Source organism: Amblyomma mixtum, chromosome 2 (assembly GCF_055824585.1).
Source record: "Amblyomma mixtum isolate Tamu chromosome 2, ASM5582458v1, whole genome shotgun sequence".
NCBI lineage: Eukaryota > Metazoa > Arthropoda > Arachnida > Ixodida > Ixodidae > Amblyomma > Amblyomma mixtum.
Genome location: NC_143013.1, coordinates 244,011,122 through 244,032,134, shown reverse-complemented (window position 1 = coordinate 244,032,134; position 21,013 = coordinate 244,011,122). Strand labels below are relative to the sequence as shown.

Sequence of the window (21,013 nt, the reverse complement as noted above, 5' to 3'; positions counted from 1 at the left end):
TCGACCCATTTTAATCAACGCCATCACAAATTCGACGAACTCAAATTGTTCATTCTTCAGTCAGGCTTCAAATCGACTAGGGACAGAAAATACAGAGAAGCATTCCTAATCCACAAATTTAAAACACTGCAACCAACAGGGATTAACATGTCCAGAGGAAACCTGGAATCTCTCAGGTACATTCCAGGGTCAGCATAATTTTAAATTAACAAATTTCTTGCACGTGGTCAGACTATTTCCTAGAACCTCACATAAGTATATTGTCGCTCCTTGCACCCTTCCCACGTCATATCTTCCCCCACATTTCCGGCCTTGTCACCCTCTCCCTTTGTTCACTTTTTTTTTTCTCTCTCTTCTTTTTCTCCTAATCCCCTGCTACCAGTTCTCCGAAACCATGACACTCCTGTTACCCCCTCCGCCCCCACTTTTTGACTTTCTCTGAACACGAGCCATCCCCCCCCCCCCCCCCCCCTGCCTTGTCCTTCCTTGGAAATGCCCCCCTTCCTTTCTCCTTCCGGTGCCAGCTCCTTTTTTTTTCTTTCTTGTTCTCATTTCCCTGTACCACGCTGACTAATCCTTTTATCTGAGTTTTGCAGGTTCACCCAGCGCCTCCCCCCGCCTCCCCCGTCGCAGCCCCTTCAAAGCCTTTTGTTCATTACACACCCCCCGGATATAAGTTGTTCCACTATTGCAGCCTAACGAATCATGATTCACCTCCCTCCCCTTCCTGACACGCATCCCCTCCCACACCACTTCCTCCTCGGAGCGAAGGCCCTATTTAATCCCTGCCGATGATGAACGCTTTGCCCAGACGAAGACAAGTCCCCTTGTCGAAACGTTGGCTCTAGCAACCTGAGGTTTTCCCCTCCCTTGTTCATTTTGTGATCGCCAAGGACCATCTACCGCACCCTCTCTCTACCATGGATTCCTGGACAAATATTTTGAATATTAGAATACCGTACGGTACTGTTATGGAAATATTGAAGGGAATGGTCCATTCTTCTGATGCGTAGCAAAATCTTTCTTTTAAACATTTTCCGTCGCTCGCATCGAGCAGATGAGGCTGCCGTAAAAAAGAAATTAGGAATGTTTATGACAATAGCAAAAACGTTAATAGCAATAAATGCAAGCCTGTTGACGGGAGATCTGGGGATATATTGATTGTTATAGTGAAATCTTACAGTGTGTGACAAAAAATTGTGTTCATAAACTCTTTTCTGTTGAAAAATGTTCTCGTCCAGAACTGTTGGGTATGCAAGCCAAATACGAATTGTGCACTTCCCCGCATTCCTGCTCCTGGCCACGGTGAATGAAATGCCGCAGCGCTTCTTTACCTTCTGAGTAATTCTGAGAAACTACATGAAAGCACAAGCTGCCAGTTCAGGAAGGAACCCTTGGCTTCACCATCGGCGTCGAATGTTGAGAGCAGAAACACCCGCTGGGCATGTATGATGTTATCCAGGTGAGGTAAGGAGTGCTCACTACCCAAGAAAGTGTGTTGCATGGTCAAGTGATTTTGTTTCTTAAATTCATAACGGGAGAGGAGAACCAGTAACCGACTCACTCACTTCTATCTCCTCCATGTTTAATAATAATAATAATTGTTTTTTTGGGAAAGAAAATGGAGCAGTATCTGTCTCACATATCTAGTTGGACACCTGAACCGCGCCGTAAGGGAAGGGATGAAAGTGGGAGTGAAAGAAGGAAGAGGGAAAGATTTGCCGTAGTGGAGTTCCCCGGAGTAATTTCGACCACCTGGGGATCTTTAACGTGCACTGAAATCGCACAGCACATGCGCGCCCTCTGCGTTTCGCCTCCATCGAAACGCTGCCGCCGCGGTCGGGTTCGAGCCCGGGTACTCCGGCTTAGTAGCCGAGCGCTAACCACTGAGCTACCACGGGAGGTCCAAATTTCTTGGACTTCACTCTGGAGGCACTACCATCGCAGGTCTTTTCAATATAATCGGAAACAACAAGTTTGGAGAATAAGACAACTTTTCGAGTCATTTGCCTACTAAAGTTGAAAGTGGCCTTTGTATATTAAACGCCAAGAGTAAAACTGGCTAGAAAACTGAAAAAAAAGTCTTTTTCGCACATAATTTGGGAGTAGTCATGAACTGAATGCTCAAACCTTCTTCCTTTCATATTGGAGTGATCTCTGCTTCCAACAGTTCTGACCAACGTTGGCCCTGATGGTGAGCGTAGTGTAAAAAAACTCTGCACAGCGCCAAGAGTTTTGAATTTTGTTTGGTCACGCGTGGGTAACACTGCGGCAAGTAGAGAGCTTAATTAAATACAAAAACGACGGAAAAAGCACTTAATGCGTATTTTCAATTTACTATTCGAATGTAACACAGAAAAGGGACTAGGCACTTGTTCGCTGTGTGCTACCTCATTCCCCGGGCTGCATTTTTTTCAGCGCTACAGATTAAGGGCGCGTATAGTTCTTAGTCGTGGTCCCTTCCACTGATAGATGAGGCAGAAGTAGAGCAGGGCACCCGATAAATCCTCGCTCAAAGAATCCGCAATCTCGGAGGCTAGCCCCAGACTGGCCTGCTTTATTGTGCCGTTGACAGATGGCGCTGTTGTGGCTGCCAGCCACTGGGTCAGCGTGTTAAATCCGGCGTCCGTGCTATTGGCGGAAGTATCCTTTTCTTGTGGACCACCAAAATCCCGCGTTGCATTTTCTCGTGTCGTTTGGTTTTTCTGCTCCCTAGTTTCTACAGCTTTTCGTAGAATGTTAATTTCTTCCTTTTTCATATTGGCCGTTGCGAGCTCACCAAGTAGCCTCTGCGCTTACATCTCTGCCAAAGGAGTACGTGCTAGAGACACACTATGTAGTGTCAACACAGTGATGTGCTTACCAGTACTAACAGCGGAAATTTGCCCGTAAAGCTGCAGACGGTCAGTTATGATAGTAATAGGTTTTTATTATCGCCAGTTAAGCAGGAAACAAAATGAAAAGATTGAAAATCTAACTTTCTTGCGCGTCAGTTCAAATTGTAAGGCAGCTGCAGAGTACTGTAAGATACCGTTTTGATCATATTGTTGGGAATGGTCGAATATTCCGATGCGTAGCCAAGCCTCGTGTTTAAAGTTCGTCCTGCGCTTGCAAAGAGTAGCTACACTGCCATAGAAAACCAATAGGGGGGAGGGGGGCGTTTTTGACAACAAATAGAAGGCTGTAAAAGGGATCTCCGGTTATATTGATTGTTATAGTGCAAACTTACGACATGCGCAGAAAAGTTGCGTCCATAAGCCGTTTCTCATTGTGCTTGTCCAGAATTTCCGCGCATGCGCGGTTCCCATGTTCCATAGAATCGCCAATCGTACCAAGTAACGAAAAGCAATAAAAGTACCGGTCCTCGACGGCCGAATCCCGAAATTCGGCATCTTCCTTTCCCGTCCGTCCTTGTGTCGTCTGGGAAGTCGGATGAAGAGAAATGAAAACACATTTGACATATCGTCCCGAAGCTAGGCCCCTCCTAATACGCGTTTGCGCCGAAAGACTTTTGTGTGTAGAAAAAATGTTTTGACAGTTGATATATGTTTCTGCCTTTAGAGGACGCGAAATGAATGCACGTCCTCGGGTCCCATCCAGACGTGACGGACGGATGCGCTTCAGGGAAGAATAAGGGCCACTCGGGATTTTCTGCGCCGCATCTGAGTGAATGCGGAGCGACTATGTGCGTCGAGCGTGGGCAAGCCTACGCAGCCTTCGCCGCTAAGCCTCCTTTCATTTCGCCTGTCCAAAGACCTCCTTTTCTTTTTCTTCCTTTCTACACAGTCTTTCCTGAATACACTGCCTAACATCATCAGCCATTCTTCTCGAACGGTAGTCGTATAACGCCTCCGCGTGCATCTATGAGTTATGGGGCTTTTTTTTTCTGCTCGTATTTAAAACACGAGCACAAATAAGTAATGCAAGGCGCTGAAGTCTCATTGCTCGAGTTTCCCTTCACAAGAAAATATAGCTTGAAGAGAATAAAACTTTCTCTGTTCAGCCTCCAAGCGACCAAATTTCTCGCTGCTCTTTTCATACGCAACGCGATGGAAAATGGTTTGGGTTTAAGTTTCAACTATTCGAATTTGCCGAAAGGACGTGACCTATAATAACTGATGTCGCTCCCCATCCTTCGTACGTCCTACGGCGTTTCGAAATGCAAAGAGTGGGCAGTCGGTTTCGTGTTCCTTTAATCTGCGCAGAAAACTTTACCCTTAACCTATTCTACTGGGATCTTCACAGGAGAGAAGAGGTTTCAAATCCTACGCTAAATTTATTTGCATTGGATTTCCTCCGCTTGCTTCAGGCAGCAAGAAAGAACCCGCGCCGCTCCGGCATCTCAGACTCCCAAGAAAAGATTCCAATGTCCCAGGTTCTCTCTCCTCCAGCCTGCTTGAAGGTGGGCGCACTGCAGACGCTGCAGGCCTGCGGCATAGAGCTGTCGTGCCCAGTGAACGTTACTCAAAGCGCCCTCTACCGCAGCACTTTACCTTTCTCTCTACTCCCGTTCCTGCAGCGTTTCCACGCTCTCTTCTTCATTATTAAAGGTGACAGCGGGGTGGCGCCACATTCCTTACGAAAGACGAGCGAGAGTTGAGCTCTTGGGGAAAAAGAATCGTATAGTGTGTGTAGTGAATTGTATAGGAGGTTGCTATACTGAACGGCGCCGGAGTTTGGGTATGCGCGCCGCTGCGTGCTTTCGCGATTGTGACGGTTCTGACTCGATCTTGCGCTGGCCCGACGTTTTCCCGGCCGTGCGGTGAGAAATGTGGTTGCCGTCGGAGATAAGAGATTGCTTGTCAGGACGGCTGTCTTCGCGGCCTCCTCGAGTGCAGGCAAAGACAAGGCGCGATGCTAGCTCGCTGCCTGCCGCCCCGTATACCCGAGATTCCTTCTCTCCTGCGGTGGTACATAACAGGCAGGCCCTGGATTATATTGCTTCGCCCGTCTCGGCGAATGAGACATGCCGTGGGGCAAACCGTCGGCAAATAGTACCCCTTCTCTCCTTCATCTCCTACGCCTTTCTTCTGGTGGATTTAGCGGAGCAGGTTTCGACGGCGTGGAAGTGTTGCCTTCGCGGTTGACCTCCGACATTTGGACGCGCACTTCTGGTCGGAGTACAGTCGTCAGCGAATGAAGCAATGTCTTCGCCTCTGAGGAGTATTCAATACTGTACGGAGCCTGCGGAACGGAGGAGGGAATTTATTATAAGAAATATATTAAAATTGAAGGCCTTTGAGTAGAAGAGCAACATAAAGATCTTTCAGCATCTCTTGAACAAAGCAGAATTGCTTCACGTACAACATCAGGTACAGCATCACGTACAGAAGCATCACGTACAGAATTGGTCGGAAATCCTCTTCACCCGCATTACCGAGTTTAATTCGATGGTCTGTTTGCATCGCGACTGGGCCTTTATAGTCATTTAGAGAAATAACACTAAGAATCCAAAAATAGGCTTTCATTTTAACCAGGTCTCCTTTACGAAAAGTGCTTGCACGAGCGTGCAGTGTGATATCTACAAGGTGCCCGTATTTTCACCGAACTCTCCTAAGTCTTTTCCGGATTTTTCTGACCAACTTATTACTTTGAGTATTCTATATCGACCGGCCAAAGCGTCCTATCGATGCGTTGGACGTCCACCCCAAAGCTATCTGATTCTCGTTCTCACTTTGGTGATGGCCGCCAGCATAGCTATAGTCTTAAACCATTTGATCGATGGATCAGTGAACCATTATCTCGCACATACAAGTCGTCGCTTTGAAACGCGCGGTCTTTCAAAGGCCCCTCCAGTATGTCACAACCGAAAGACCCGTAGTATCTTCACACGTAAATAAGTCGTAACAATGAAATATTTTTAGCATGACACCAGCACAGTGTATTCTCATTAAGACGGTACTTGTTCTGCTCTAACGCCCAAATTTTCCGTAGCCGCAGAGGGGGATACTGAATGTCACCACAAAAGTAGTTCTTGCAGTACTGAAAAAAATTATGTTGATATGCCTATAACCTCTGTAGTTGCGGCAAGAAAGAAATTTTTCTTGTATTTCGGCACAGGTTCAGCCATTTCCGATGGGTCTTTTTTCTACTGCGTTCGTTCTCCGATCCGCATCCTGCGGGTTATACCACGGAGTTTTGAAGACTGTCAACCTAGTAATAATCACAGTATCACAGTGTGGATTCTAGCGAAAATAGGCACGCTACTACCTGGCCAAACCAAAATACTGCAAAAGGAAACGAGGTCAAAATAAGATTTTTTTTTTCTTCCACATTACGAATCGCCTGGCTCGACAACGTTTTATCCAACGGCCGCTGTAAACATTCGTCAGGGCCATACTTTTTACGGACAAGTTATATAAATATTTATTTACCAATGTTTTATATTTATCATCCTATATTTATCGCACCAATACTGTATGTAATTGATTATTCTATTATTCACTTCGTTTTATTCGAGCGGGGCTTCCTGATTTTTTATTTTTTTTGGTGCTGTCGATAATCGTAAAACACCGACAAAGTCAGGATGCGAAGTCATGGTTACGGCTGGCAAAACGTTCTCAGAGATATAAATATCAAGAACAAAAAAAATAACTCTTCACTAACCGAGACCGTGCCCGTACAACAGAAAAAAATTCCCAACTTACTGGGCTCAAAGCCGCGTTAACATCGGAAGCTCAATTTCCGGCTGTCAGAAAAAAAAAAAAACTGCCTAACTAGCTTGTTTCCGGCGGCGACTGGTTCTAGTTAACTTACTCGAAAGCTGCGTTCTCAAACTTTCATCGCTCAATATTCTCTTTTTTTTTTGTTTCTTGCAGCTCCGGGCAAATGTCGACGACATCCTGAGGCCTAGTCACGACGACTATTTCCTGTTGCGATGGCTCAGAGGTAAGCGCTGTACGCAGTGTGTCACGGGCCCATACACTTGTTTCTGCATCGTAAGAAATGCTAAAAAATTAAAATAAACTTAACCTGAAAACTGCAGGAACGCCCCAAAGCGTCCGCCTTGCCCTAGTCGTCATCAATTTCTTTTCTTTTTTAACGCAGTTAACGGAGCGATACGGAGATAGACAAATAGGCGTTCGTCTAGTTATGCTCAGCTATAGATCTCTGTTGTAGGCCGACAAATGTGGAACCTCTGCAGAGTAAATAGAGTTGAACCTCTCCCAAGTACATCCATTATGTTGAGAAGTCGCAAAGGGACGTAAACCTTCGTACCTACCGCTTAGTATAACGGGCTTCCAAGTAAGTACAAAGAATAGGTTGGGGCAGCCAAAATGGTTTGGTTTTGGTTTTGGTTTTACGGCGTTTAACGTCCCAAAGCGAGTAAGGCTATGAGGGACGCCGTAGTGGAGGGCTCCGGAAATTTCGACCACCTGGGGTTCTTTAACGTGCACTGACATCGCACAGTACACGGGCCTCTGGAATTTCTCGTCCAAAGAAATTCAACCGCCACAGCCGGGATCGAACCCGCGTCTTTCGGGTCAGTAGCCGAGCACCATAACCACTGAGCCACCGCGGCGGCGCAACCAAAATGTAAATAAAATAATAGGCCCCTTGCCTGCACCATCCAAGTAAGTACAGTCGAAACTCGATTACCCGAACTGAAAGTGGAAGTACAGGTTGTTCGAGTTATGCGGAGTTCGTATTAAGGGGAGTTCCACTGAGCTTCCTAATGCATTTGGCATTTACGGAACGAAAATTTGAGCTGAAATAAACCGGAGGTTCGAATTAAAAGGGTTCAAGAGCACATTAAAGATCAGCACTGCAAGTTTAATTCAACGAACAAGATATTCCCTGGCAAGCGTTCTCACATACAAGCGAAGTAGATGCTACGCTTGGCCAGGCAAATGGAACTGCTCGACCCGGGGCCGCACCGCTAAATCGAGAAAGTGCATGTGAGCTGTGAACCACTCGAAAGCACGTAGAAGTGGGTGAAGTGTTAAGCACTGGTTTCATTGGCGTTGCCGTTATATTCCCTTCCCCTGTCGGAAGCAGAAAGTTTTTTGACAATTGAGAGCAAGGCCAAAGATGCGTTGGTTGGTCCTGGCGCGTACGCATATCCAACGACCAATAAATGCAAAAATTCCCTCGTGCAGACATTTCGGCGCCCGTGGAAGCATCCCGGTGGCGATCGGAGATTCATTTGAAGCGGTTTGTATGCCTCGGTGCATAGCTTTTGAAGATGAGCTTCAGCGCTTTTTAACCGATACCACATTGAAATCATGTAAACAGGCTTTTGACCTTTGCACCTTGTATATTCTATCACACCCGCTTCTTTGTTGTTTTTTTGTAATAATGACTTCGGTATGGAGGCTCTGTCCTTAGAAAATGGCGCCGTCGGCCTCGTTGCAGTGTATGTGAAACATTTCTTCCTAGAAACGAAACGCAGTTTCCCGCACTGCCAAACTCCCGGGTAGCTTCGCGTTTATCCACGTAGTCAAGTTATCTCAGAACACAGATGTCGTCGCTTCCAAGTCAGTAGGGACAACTATTATAAGTCGGCTTTTCCCACAAAAAGTGGCATCTGTGTTGACGCCACCTTGGTAGTATTCGTAGTATTCCCGAGTAAAATGCCCGAGCTCGCCTGCTAGCAGGCTAATATCAAAGTTCCTTGATCATGCCAATGCGAAATTCCGCTTGGAAGCCTAGCCATTCCCAGTGGCTACTTCAAAGAGGCTAACAGACTGTAATACCGCCTATGAGCCGGACAGTTCGTTATTAATGGCGCCCTGCAACTTTTTTTTTTCCCAATATAATCGATTTTTAGATAGCCTTGTGTAGTTACTCTGAACGACGCAGATGGCGTGACCGTTTGTTGATCTAGAAGTTTTTGCCCAAGCAGTCCTCTAGGTTTCAATGCATGTATCCTATGGGGAGTTTCTCAACTGGCGTTATAAAATAGCTGTGAGTGAGAGAGTTATCCTGTGTGTGATTTGTGGTCTAATAAGGTCTATATTAAAGTGCAGAGAAGGGTATGGTGTAGTCAAGCTGTCCCTGCCATTCCGTCGCCCCGGAGAAGTTTGAATGAAGAAGAGTGACAGCTAAAAGATTACTGAAGTGTTCTTTCCACAGGGTCGGATTTATGCACAACTGATGCGCGCTGTAATGAGACAATAATACCAATTTAATATCACACCAACCTTTACTCGCCAGTGATTTACTCTGGCTTCGTGGTTGTTGACGCGACATAACAGCTTTACGCGAGTTTGTTCGCTTAGTAGCACGCTTTCTTTTTTCTATTTTAGAGCGGTAGGATGCACGACATCCCTTTGATAACTCTTCTTTAAGGTGATGTCTTACGCAGTCGTCGCACGTTGCAATAACCATTCTCTTTCTTACTCATTCTCTTAATTGGCTCCCTTTGGTCAGTATACGACCTTAAATACGATAGTCGATGACATACATTGCTTCCTAGCTATCAGTCTTGACGTCACAGAAAGTAACGACCAATAGAAAGGAGCCAAAATGATCGATATAAAAAGCAATCGGCAGAAAATGCGGCTTAAAATTTCAAATAGCTGCTTCTTCTTCGTCATCATCTTCTCCATCAGCCTGGTTGCGTCCGCTGGAAGTTAAAAAGGCTTTCCCACTAGTCTCGAATTAGGATCCAGCCTTCGCCTGCCGTGACCACATTACCCCGTGTAATTTCCAAATCTCAAGCCTCTCCCTGCCAGACTGACGTAGTTTTGCTTTACTTCTAATTTACTCTTTAGACTATACGGTAGCGTAGGTAATCCTCTAGCCTCGTTTGTATCCCGCCAAAATATATTGCCTCCACTTCTGTTCCCCTAGGGCAGGGGTTCTCAAACTGGGTTTCGCGGAACACAGGGGTTCCGCGGGCTGTCTTCTTGTGTTCCGCGAGAACCCTCACTGGCCCTGACCCGGCAGCTGATATGAGACTGGCTCTGATTGCTGCTGAGCCACCCTTTGACTTGCTCTCAAAAGGGAAGCAGTACCACCCATCACATTAGTATTTGTATTAATCGGTGCGATAAACATTTAACTTTTGCAACTCTCTCTTTGCAAAAATGCACTCGACAACATTGCTGGTAAGTGAAAGCGGGGGGGGGGGGGGGGGGGGGGGGGGGTTCCCTGGAACTTATTGAAGGCTTTTGGGGTTCCTCCAAGCACAAAAGTTTGAGAACCCCTGCCCTAGGGTATCATACACTCAAGTTTCGCTAAGCACGCATTGGTGGGCGCCTACGTGTCTGTCTTGTGTTTTCTTCTCCGTCTGCCGTCTATTTTTTTCGGCGCCTTTTAGTAATAAATTCAAGTTTGTTATCCGATGTGTATCATGCGACAAACTTCCTTATCCACCTGACATTATATATCAATACTACTATAACTAAGTCTAACGAGGGCATGACCCTGCAATATCGAGCAGCTTCATTAATGCATGTCAAAAGATTAAATTTTATCTGCAGATAACTGAGGTCGATCCTTAAGTCCAATACTCAGCCCCCATATTTATAGAGATCTCCGTTTTTCGCAACACGGTGTGTCGTTCACAGTTTCATAAAAATGAATTTCAATTACATTCGGATGCCTTCCCACGCAGCTGCTTTCTATAATCAGCATTTATTATTAGCATTAATATCGCCATCTTCCAGACAATCTGAGTAAGTTTCTCACTTCTTTCTTTAAGTGAGATCAAAGCGTTCATTAATTGAGACTGGACTTCGTGCGGATTCAGTAAGTACCCAATTAATTTTGACGTGCACAACGTAATAATGCTGCTCTAATACGAAGAGCGCACAGAAAGTGGCCCAAAATTAGAAGGAACTTCAGAGCGCTGCGATGTTGCGAGGGCAATTATTTGTCGAAACTAGCTCGATTGTTCAAGCATAGCCAGAGAGCCGGAATGACATAAACAGGATTGCACTCGGTGACTGCCAGAAGCACCAGTAGAGATTGCGTTGCGATTAAATGAGTAGCTTCAGCACCCTTGCAGTGAAGAAAAGCTCCTGATGGAATTCGGGAAGGCTCCTTCGTGTAAATTACTTAACCGTAGGAACCGACAGAATGCAGGCCCGAAACTTCAGCCCTTAAAATATTCCAGTAAAAGTTTATTTCTTTAGACCATCTGACCGTCTTTCTTTTTTACTGATCGTCTTTTCTTCTTTCGCAGCCCGGAACTTCAATGTCGCCCAAGCGGAATCCATGCTGCGAGAGGTAAGCTGTGCTGTTTTCATCGTCGGGCTGCGTATCAGAGGAAAACATTGCTTTGATTTGAGACAGCGACATCGGCAGGTTTGACAAGATTATTCCGTATGCGATCTTTGAATGATGACCGAAATAAAGATGGGACCGAGTGAGCGACTAAGAGCATTATGTTTATTATGAACCTTCTGTATCTTGTTCGTTGACATAAACTGAGCAGAGGAGCTGGAGACAGAAGGAAAGGGGTAAAGAAGTAAAAGGGTGCGAAACAAACTCTCCTAATGAGTGAGTGAGTGAGTGAGTGAGTGAGTGAGTGAGTGAGTGAGTGAGTGAGTGAGTGAGTGAGTGAGTGAGTGAGTGAGTGAGTGAGTGAGTGAGTGAGTGAGTGAGTGAGTGAGTGAGTGAGTGAGTGAGTGAGTGAGTGAGTGAGTGAGTGAGTGAGTGAGTGAGTGAGTGAGTGAGTGAGTGAGCGAGCGAGCGAGCGAGCGAGCGAGTAAGTTGGTGAGTAAGTCATGAAAGACACGAAACGCTAACCTGATTGTAGGAATACCCTATACAAAGGAGCAAAGAAAATAGGACGACCAACCAGCTTTCAATATTTATTTTTTTTTGCATGTGGACTCCAGTACCTGAATTTATACATTTTTATTTGAATAATGAGGGCTTATTGAAACAAATTCTCATGGTGTTTGCTCTTAGGTGTTGTATGGCATAACACAGCCGAGTTCTCTCTCTCTCCACAATGTAGGTATCTCCCCGAAAACTTTTCTTCAGGGATGGCGATGACGTCATCCTTGGTCTTTTATTCAAGAACGCCAAGGGCTCCGACAACCCGTACTGATGGTCTCCAATGGCGTTCAAACAGCAGATTCCATGTGCCTAGTTTAGAAGTTTCACAATCCTTAAATAAATGCTCCTAAACGCGAACAAAACGCTGCTAGCGGGGTCCAGAATCTTCGATTTACAGTTTCTTGTTGCAAAACGACAGTATATTAAATTGTCATTATGGCTGCTTTCAGACGAAATTAAACTAAGAAAAGTCTTGCAGTGATGAATTTTGAGCGGCATGTTAACTTTCGACGGAATGCTTCAAGAAGTGCGAGCTTAATAGGCCGAGATGAAAAACGCTGAGTACAATAGATGATGACACGTAGATAAAGGGACTCTCTGCGTCTTAGGGCTCGCTAAGGCAGCACATACGAAAGCCATGCGGAGAAATTTCGCAACTTAAGCTCATGGTTGCTGAACGCGTACATCATTAAACGCGATCTGGTTACTTCTTTTCATGCTGCCGATTTAATCTCGCTCGGATCGAATCCTCTTAACAATAAATGCATTTCACTTGATTTGCCTACGGGTGCCCTCCTTTATGAAGCCATTGGATTCACTTTGCCTCTTTATTTGTTTTCTTCCTCGCACAGAACCTGCAGTGGCGCAAACAAAACAACATAGACACAATTTTGGACGACTACGAGCCCACAGAGGTGAGTAGGTGTTTCATATGCAAGCAACGGACACAAAAATACGATTCATTTACGCCTATGCGAAGCGTTCTCATCGACGCCTCAGTGTAACAGACAGCTTTCTAAACAACATATCACTATACAGCACGCACTTTTTTCTTTGCCATACGCGGATCATTGTCCCTGCTGCGGCAGTCTGGAATGAAACTGTATTGTTTGTAAACAAAATCTGAGCATGCTGTGCGAGCGTTACTGTTTCGTGCAACTTGCCCGTCATGATAATTGAATGTTACAACACCGTGCGCACTATACCAAAAATATGCACTGTTTACTGTAAATCTGTTTATACCAGTAAGAAATGATACGTGGAAGTGAGCCGCTCTTAAGTTCTTTATACGCTATCACTGTGTTTTACTCCGCCATAGGTACGACCATTCTTAAAAACTTTGTCTCTCACACTGTGGACAACCCTCAAATGGTTCTCAGACACTATTTTTTTCTTCTCTCGATTTGACCAGTTACACTGCCCTTGATTTTCCACCGAAATTTATTCATTTATCGGATTTTTTGTTACAGAACAGCGCGCTAAGGATTACCGGCCTTAACCTTGTACTTCACACGCTTCGGCATGCAAACACGTGACTTTCATTCCAAGCGAAAGTGCCTAGTGCCCTTGCATATTTAGACATCTTTGACTCCAGACTTTCGACTTTAGGAACATCATTAAACACAAATGAAAAAGCGTTGCAGGATATTTCGCAACGCCTTTCTGGTTCTCTGCTCGGCTCTTTTGCTTTGTATCTTTAAATCATTGTAGTCAACCTGTTAACATTTTGGAAAAATGGACGTAGTATTTGTCAGCGAAAAAAAAAATAAATGGGTAACATGTAATTTATCTGTGTCATCCGCGAAACTAGGCATGCGATGCGTGTTTCTTTTGGAATATAAAAAGAAGAGAGTACTCGGAATACAGAAGTCGGGAAGCTTGAAAACTTATTACGTTTATTCCTGATGTCACCTATACGATAAGGTGCTATTGCCTACAAATTTAACATAAATATAAAATTTCTGCGCAAGAAACAAAGCAAAGAAGTAGAGGCAGCATAGACCCAACAGTAGAACAAAGTTTTCTTGAGATAAAGAAAGAACTTATCTTTTAAATCTTAGTATAAAGTTAAAAAAGACACTTACGAAACTTAAGTGCGAATAACGAAACCATTGTAATTTTATTCTAATTCTATTTCTATTCTGCTTCAATCCTATTCAAATTTTATTGTACTGCTATTCCAAATCTATTTCAATCATAATCTCTCTTTTTTTTTTGCAGTTTCTGCCGTTGTAAGTACTAGTAGCGACTCTTAGTGGATAACATTTCCTATCTTCCCGTCTTTGATGACGTTAAACCGCTTCGACGAATCACTGGTTCTGTAACGCCACCACTTTTTAGTCGACGGCTGGTTTTTGTGTCAGTAAGCCATCTAATACTGTCTACTTAATAATGGATTTTTTTTTTCACTTAGCCGTACCAATAGAAGCTCTCTACGAGTGAAAGCGAAGAGAACACCAGTTTCGCTTTTTGTGTGCAACCTGCACGTTCCGCGCTGTAGTTGTGCTCGGTAAATGAACCAGAAGAACCACCATCGGGCAAGTGAACGCGTATTCTGCGTTTAGTTCCGTATAGATTACATGAAACTATAAAAACATGTCGTACCATACCTAGATTAGCATCGCATCCGGCATGATAGCAGGGTTATAGATTTTATGTACATTTATATGTCTAAACCGGCAAGCCTGTTGTGCTGCACTTAGATTCCTATACATAATGCCCAACATGATGCTGGCATGAAATATTACTGAAGCATGCATGCGTGCGAAGGTAAACAAAATGGATGAATCAATCAACGAAGCTAGCGAGGAATCTTCGAGGCGTGAAATCAGCGAGTCTTGTCTTCTCTGCGCAGGTACTTAAGAAGTACTACCCGGGAGGCCTCGTGGGTCACGACAAAGAAGGCTGCCCGCTCTGGATCATTCCCTTCGGCTACACAGACATCAAAGGTGAGAGACGACATATGAAATATTTACAACGGGAGGGCGAAGGATCGCTCTCCTAAGTTGCCTCAGCTCCGCTCCTGTCACAGTACCATGGCAGCTAATCCTCTCGCCTCGTAGTCTTAACCTACAGGAAGATGAATCATGAGCAGTGCCGGCTCTGCCCCCGTCTGCTCCTCGCTAGTGGTGCGATTAGCAATTGCTCACAACAGCCCCGCCCTTGCACTTGATTCTACGTTTGCGATACGCGACACCCCTTGTAAGCGTGCCTAGCGACATCTTCAGTGGGCATACGTTTCCTCAAAGGAGTGGGTCCATACGGTATAGTCACGCATCTGGCTACAATAAGAGAACAATAGCAAACTACTATGAAGCTCTCATGCGGGTTTAGCAGTGAAAATGCGCAAGACAACAGGGAAGGATCCGACCAATCACGAACCGATCCGGGGTTCATATACCAATCACCTTGTGTGTTCCGGTTAAGATATTGGCCAGCACATTTCTCTCGGGTGTTTATGGTCGGACTGGGCTCATGCGTCAGCCCATCATGTTGCGTTCTTATACACATGTGAAAGTTCACGAATAGAATGCCAACGTTCGCGATAATTCTCGCAAAACGGAAAAGATCATTACAGCATTGATAGAATGTTAGAGAAGTAGCCGTTAATTGCGACGTCCCGTGGCACTGCTCCCTGATAGCAACAGCGACAAAGCCCAGAAGCGGGAAAGAAGCAGCATAAATTTCTAAATTCGTCCTACGTTCCTTGTGGTGAAGAAGGCACTGAAGCCCTGTCTGTGCTGGCTATAGTCGGCTACAACCAAGGAACGAAGCGGCAGATACCCTCCAAAGGATGCCTTCCAACCGATAGCCCCGACCTATTGTCATGACGTCGCGGTCAGTCCCTTTGTACTACAAGCGAACCCCCTGTAGTGTCGCGCTAGCAGGTTCAAGGTCACTGGCGATGACGCCATGGCAATAGGCGGAGCCTGTTGCTGGATGGAGCACCTCCTTCGAGAGACATCTGCCGCTCCATTCTTGGGTCGTATCCGACTACAGATATTCTACTTCTCCTAAGCACATAAGTAGAGTCTGACGGGCGAATCGACAACATTGGGCAAGCTCAGCACCTGCAAGACAAGGCCGAGTTCGTAGACACGGCGCGCATTAGGTTTCAGCGTTGTCGCCGAAACAATCGCGTATTTTTGATTACAGTCACAGATCCTAAGCTTCGTTACTTGATTTTCGCGGAAACCCCCTCGAGCGAGCCTATGCACACAGCGCGCTAAGTGGTCGCCGCGTCACCAAAAAGAAGCGTAACGCTCGACTAACGATCACTTCTACGATCCCTTATATGGCGCGGCGGCCAGCAATTGTTACGTTCACAACAACTACAATAATGTAGCCTCAACAACATATTGCGCTTATTTATACGATGTTTGCGCAAGGAAAACATCTTTGTCTCTACTGCGTCCGTCTCTTGCGGGATAACGGAAGAGACGTCACAAATCTTCCACGATTGCCATAGGAACGATAAAGACGGCGTGCTCCAAGGGACTTTATTTCCGGGCGCCCTTAATTCTCTCGATTGCCTCTAAAGGCCTAACATCCGCGAAGAAATCCTCGTTGTCACGGAAACAGGGTTCTATATTTCAAGTGTGATGCTTTCCTTGTCTGACTGCGTAAATTTGTCGAAAGGCGAATTGGAGGTTTTCTCAATAAAGGATTGTGTAATCTCTATCATGAACACGGCCATGCTTGGAAGCCTGGAATGAGAACCGATGTTTATATAAATGGCTAAGCTGACGCGTTCTCCTAACACCCGCCAAAGCGTAGCATTTGTTAACCGCGTCTTTACGGACCTCCGCTTTCGCTCACACCTGATTTATCCACGTAGCAAACACAGGCTCCATTGCAGTGACATGCTCGCTCGGCTTGATGCAACACCGACTAGACTTTCAAGGCCGCAGTGCTCGCTCGGTGACGTCACGAGGTGCAGGCGAGTGCGTGTCGCCAGCATGCGCATAGAAAAGGAAAGTGTGCACGAATTTTCCAACTCAAGACAGCCGCACGGCTCGGGCGCGGATGACTCTTCAAAGGCGGCCTTCGCGGTAGCTTGATTTTCGTATCATCTGCCTCCCGATTCTCAAGCCAGTCAAACCGCGCCTCCGCCTGCAACGCCCTTTCCAGATAATGACTACATAATAACCGGATTATAACCAACTCTGCGGCCTTCAATTCGAGTCGCTATTGTGCAAACGTTTCTCCACATAGTGACGCTATGTAACCAAAACTACAGCCTTGAAAGTGTAGTCGGCGTTGCTTGACATCCTCTGCATTCGCTCCCCTCCACGTTCTTTTACATACGGACATCGTGTACCAGAATCTAAATGTTGGTCCTAAACACACTTTTTTTATTCAGGTAAGCCTACTTGGGCTCCGCTAGCCCTGTTGCACACCTGACTGCCACTGAGAGTTAATCCACTACTACGTTGTGGAACGACAGCTTCGGCAGAAGCTGTGGCCATCTGACGAAACTTGTTGTGGTCATGTCTCAAGTCTTAGTTTTTGCTAATTCTCTCAAAATTCCAGCACGAAATTAAGACGCTGGAATAGTGAAACGTCGCTGAAAATTAAGCATTTTCCAGTAAATGTAGATATCTTTTTCTTCAGACAACGTGCAGACTTCATTACGAATTCGTCGTACTTCTTCGCCTTCTACGTGCGCTGTACGAAATGTGCTTCGCAGAACTGCTTGCGCTATATTCGTTTCCCGATTTTTCCTCAGCCCTTGCGTGTTGACGTACTTTGTGTGGAACACCGCGCACACCCGACGTAATTGGTCATGCAGTTATTCCATTCTAGATGCAAAAACAGGCGGCGAAATCACCTTTTGTTACTTTTATAGAAACGATATTTATTGACGGGTGCTTTCGCACAGAGCCCATCTGTACCCGATAACTCCTCCTTACCTCGTTACGTTTCTTGGCCTGCTCTTCTCAAGGATGGTCGACGAAAAATATATTAAAACAACAAAAACGCAAAGCCATTTGTGAACCACCTCAGTCCCGTTTTCAGCACGGAATAAATCATGTCGCTTCTTTTCATTCCGTCTTTCCTTCGTTCCTTCGCCAGGCCTCTTCTATTCGGTGAAGAAGTCGGACTTCATCAGACACATCATTCAACAGCTCGAGTACAGCGCTCAAGATATGGCGGCCCAGTCGGAAAAAGTGAGCTTTCACTTGTTCGCTAATCTGAACGACCGTGGTAGAGTATCCAGGAAATAGCGATTAGTGGCGCAATCCCGCACGCACGTTAACGAAAGCACAACTAGTAAGCACGCTAGGAACTTCACTACATCACCCGAACGACTGTAGTCAAAGGTTATTACACGACTGGTAGACTAGATCAAAACATATGAATCATAATGCAATCGACGAATCGTTTTTCAGCACGTTGTACAGCAGTGAACAATATACGAGGGAACAAAGTTGGAGCGTTCATTTTTTGATTACTCCACAATTATGTGGGAGAAGCACAGTTTTTTTCTGTTTTCGAGCTAGTTTTCCTCTTGGCATATAATATCCAAAAAACCGTTCTGAAATTTAATGGAGAAATAACAAACTTCGCAATTTTGTGCAGAAACTTTGAGCCTTCTCACATTGCTCACGACTGTACATAAGATAAAATTAGTTTACATTCTGAAAGATTGCACATTTGATTACAAAATCCAGCTTTTTATTCAATCAGACAAGTTTCCATTTAGCCTCGTGGGTCATTTGGGTCTCCTGCTCCGTGGCTCGTTTTTATTTTCGATTATATGCGAATGGTCGCATAGGCGACGTCTCTAAGGAGCACAGAAATTTTTATGCCGAATAGAGATGTAGCGATCCTAATTTTCAAATCCGGAAAACAACAAAGGAGGAAGCTTATACACATAAAAAATGCCAGTAAAGTAATTTGAAGGGACAAATTTCAGTATAACAGCATAAATAGGAGCGTGAGTTTGCAGTAACCTCAAGCCCGGTACTATTACTACCACCAACAGGCAGCCTTTTTGCATTAGCCCGTTCAGATTTCGTAAGCTGCGTAAAGAAATCATTTGCGTAATGAATAATGCAGAGGGACGATTAGAATGCGTAGAGAACGAACAGGTTTTCTAGCTCCACGCATCATTTCAATGTAGTTGCGACGCGTCGGCCAGGTTGCTATGACGTCAGACCGATGATCATGCGACTCATGCCTGTCCGCATCATGCTTACAAATTGCCGTTGAGCCAAACCGCCATCACCGGAGGAGGTGCGCTAGAGTTGTCCAGCTTTGGTGTTGCTGCTGAACGCGCAACGTTCTTAAAATTTCCCGATGCGTTAGTCGTAAAGAAAACTTAGCACGCAAGTGGGCCAATAGTATTAAGATCATGTCTTGAGCTACGGGAGGTCAGCAATGTGAGCCAGCGCACCGAAAAGCGGGGAAATAAGAGGCAGGCAGGCTTTTTGCACCAAAGCAACATTTATTCGTTTCAGACCACGTATTTTTTAATAGATCCTGATATCACTGGGTGGGAAAAAGATCAAGTTTTTCTAGTACGCACTATATCCCATATGGTTTTTCAACACAAACACATCACTCTGTTATCCTCCCTGTTCGTCGCACATTTATTTTTGTCATAAACGGCCCCCGCTGTCAAAATACCTTCGGCGGCCGGATTCCCACAGCTGTTCATCTGCAAGCCTGCATCGTTTGTACGGGTCGCTCGCAAGCTTATTTTTCGACCTGCTCGTGAACCCTAGCCAACAGCGAATTGCTGGAGAGACGGAGTGTTCGAATGAATATCGCTCACAGAAAGCATCGTGAACTCGAGGGTAGAGCCAGGATAATATAAGGATTCTTTCTTTTAAGAGCGCTAGATCTTATCAGTTCATTCCTCAGCTTTACGCCGTTGTTGGCGTACGCAGCGCCACCTGACAGGTGACAGAGTGGAGAGAGGATAACATTTCTGTCTATTTTGGGAGAGTGAAGGAAATGAAGTGGGAGAGAAAGAGAGGATTAGAAACAGCAGGTGAGAAAGTTCTGACTTAGAAATCTTCTTTCCCATTTAGGGAAAAAGGGGAGAGGGAAAGTGGGAGAGGAAAGAAGAAGAGAGGGTAGGAGACGACGGTTGACGAATACTCAGTTTCATGCATCGGTAGCAAAGCAATGAAATCTAAGAAAAAATTAAAAGAAAATGTGTTACTCTGCGCTTGCTCTTGGGCCGAGCGGTCTAAGGCGCAAGAAAGCGACAGCGTGTCGGCAAGAATAAGATCCCATTTCATCCAGCTCATGACAAATGTGTCACAGAATAAATCTATAGGCAAAATATTTACTATTTTTGGCTCATCACAAGCAACGCACTTATTTTTTGATCGCGAGTATAGGTAGCGCGAAAATAAAGAGCACTAGCTTCGAAAGCATTGCATCTGATATATGAAATGAGTACAGTGGTTGTGAGAGCTACTTGGGTCACAACACACCGCCGGTCAAATACAGGTATTAGAGTCCTCCAACCTGGCGCTCGGCTTTTTTCTTTGCTGTTACACCACAGCTAATGCTCAAACATTCCCCTTATACACTCGTAACGGGCCTGCAATCTTTTTTTTTTCAATCCGTTGTCATTTCAAATCGTGTAACCTGGAACATACTGATCACTTGGGCGTAGTAGCATCGTGTAAGCCATTCAAGGGCGAAAAGCATTTAAAATCGAAAAGAACTGAAATTAAATTATTATGCTGCCCCTGTTGTGGCTTTTGATTCGTGGTCTTCTAACCTGTAAACGATAGCAGCATTGCTCATGAAGTAATTGCTGTGACACAGTAATTGCTCAGTAATTTCTCAGTGTGACACAGTAATTCCCAACCGCGGGAATTAGAGGTCCACGATTTCAAAGGGGCTAAGAAATAGAGGCAAATGGAGAATTCGCAAACTGTTCGTCTAACTCAAAAGTAGAGAAATGGTCTTCGTGTCAGCCGCAGCACGTTCACGTTTCTGTGCTTATGTTTAGCGAGTAGTTCAGTCGCTAGTTATGCAGGTAAAGGTGAAGTTTTAGGAGTGCGCTTGTGGATTTGAGTTGTTCACTATGCTACACGGTCAGTCCTTATTCATCACCGTGATCATCTTCCCGGTGCTAATATTTCCTTTCTTTCTGCGTTCACAGCTCGGCCGAGTCATAGAGATGCACAGTTTTATATTTGACCTGGAAAACTTCAACTTGAAGCAGATTGCGTGGAAACCAGGTGAGGAAATTGCCTCCAGAATGAATGTTGGCGAGGTATTGAGAATGGAAACAGGGTAATGACATTACCAG

General features: G+C 45.2%; 1 protein-coding gene across 1 annotated transcript in view; it reads left to right on the top strand.

Annotated features, from left to right (window-relative positions):
• The window catches only part of LOC149363281 (SEC14-like protein 2), a 71,294-nt gene that overhangs the window by 36,574 nt on the left and 13,707 nt on the right, over window positions 1–21,013 (top strand). Inside the window, exons 2-7 of the mRNA XM_089573428.1 lie at window positions 6,819–6,888; window positions 11,132–11,175; window positions 12,585–12,647; window positions 14,588–14,681; window positions 17,809–17,903; window positions 20,864–20,942. Of these exons, the coding sequence (XP_089429554.1) occupies window positions 6,819–6,888; window positions 11,132–11,175; window positions 12,585–12,647; window positions 14,588–14,681; window positions 17,809–17,903; window positions 20,864–20,942 (445 nt within the window). The remainder of the gene's footprint in view (window positions 1–6,818; window positions 6,889–11,131; window positions 11,176–12,584; window positions 12,648–14,587; window positions 14,682–17,808; window positions 17,904–20,863; window positions 20,943–21,013) is intronic.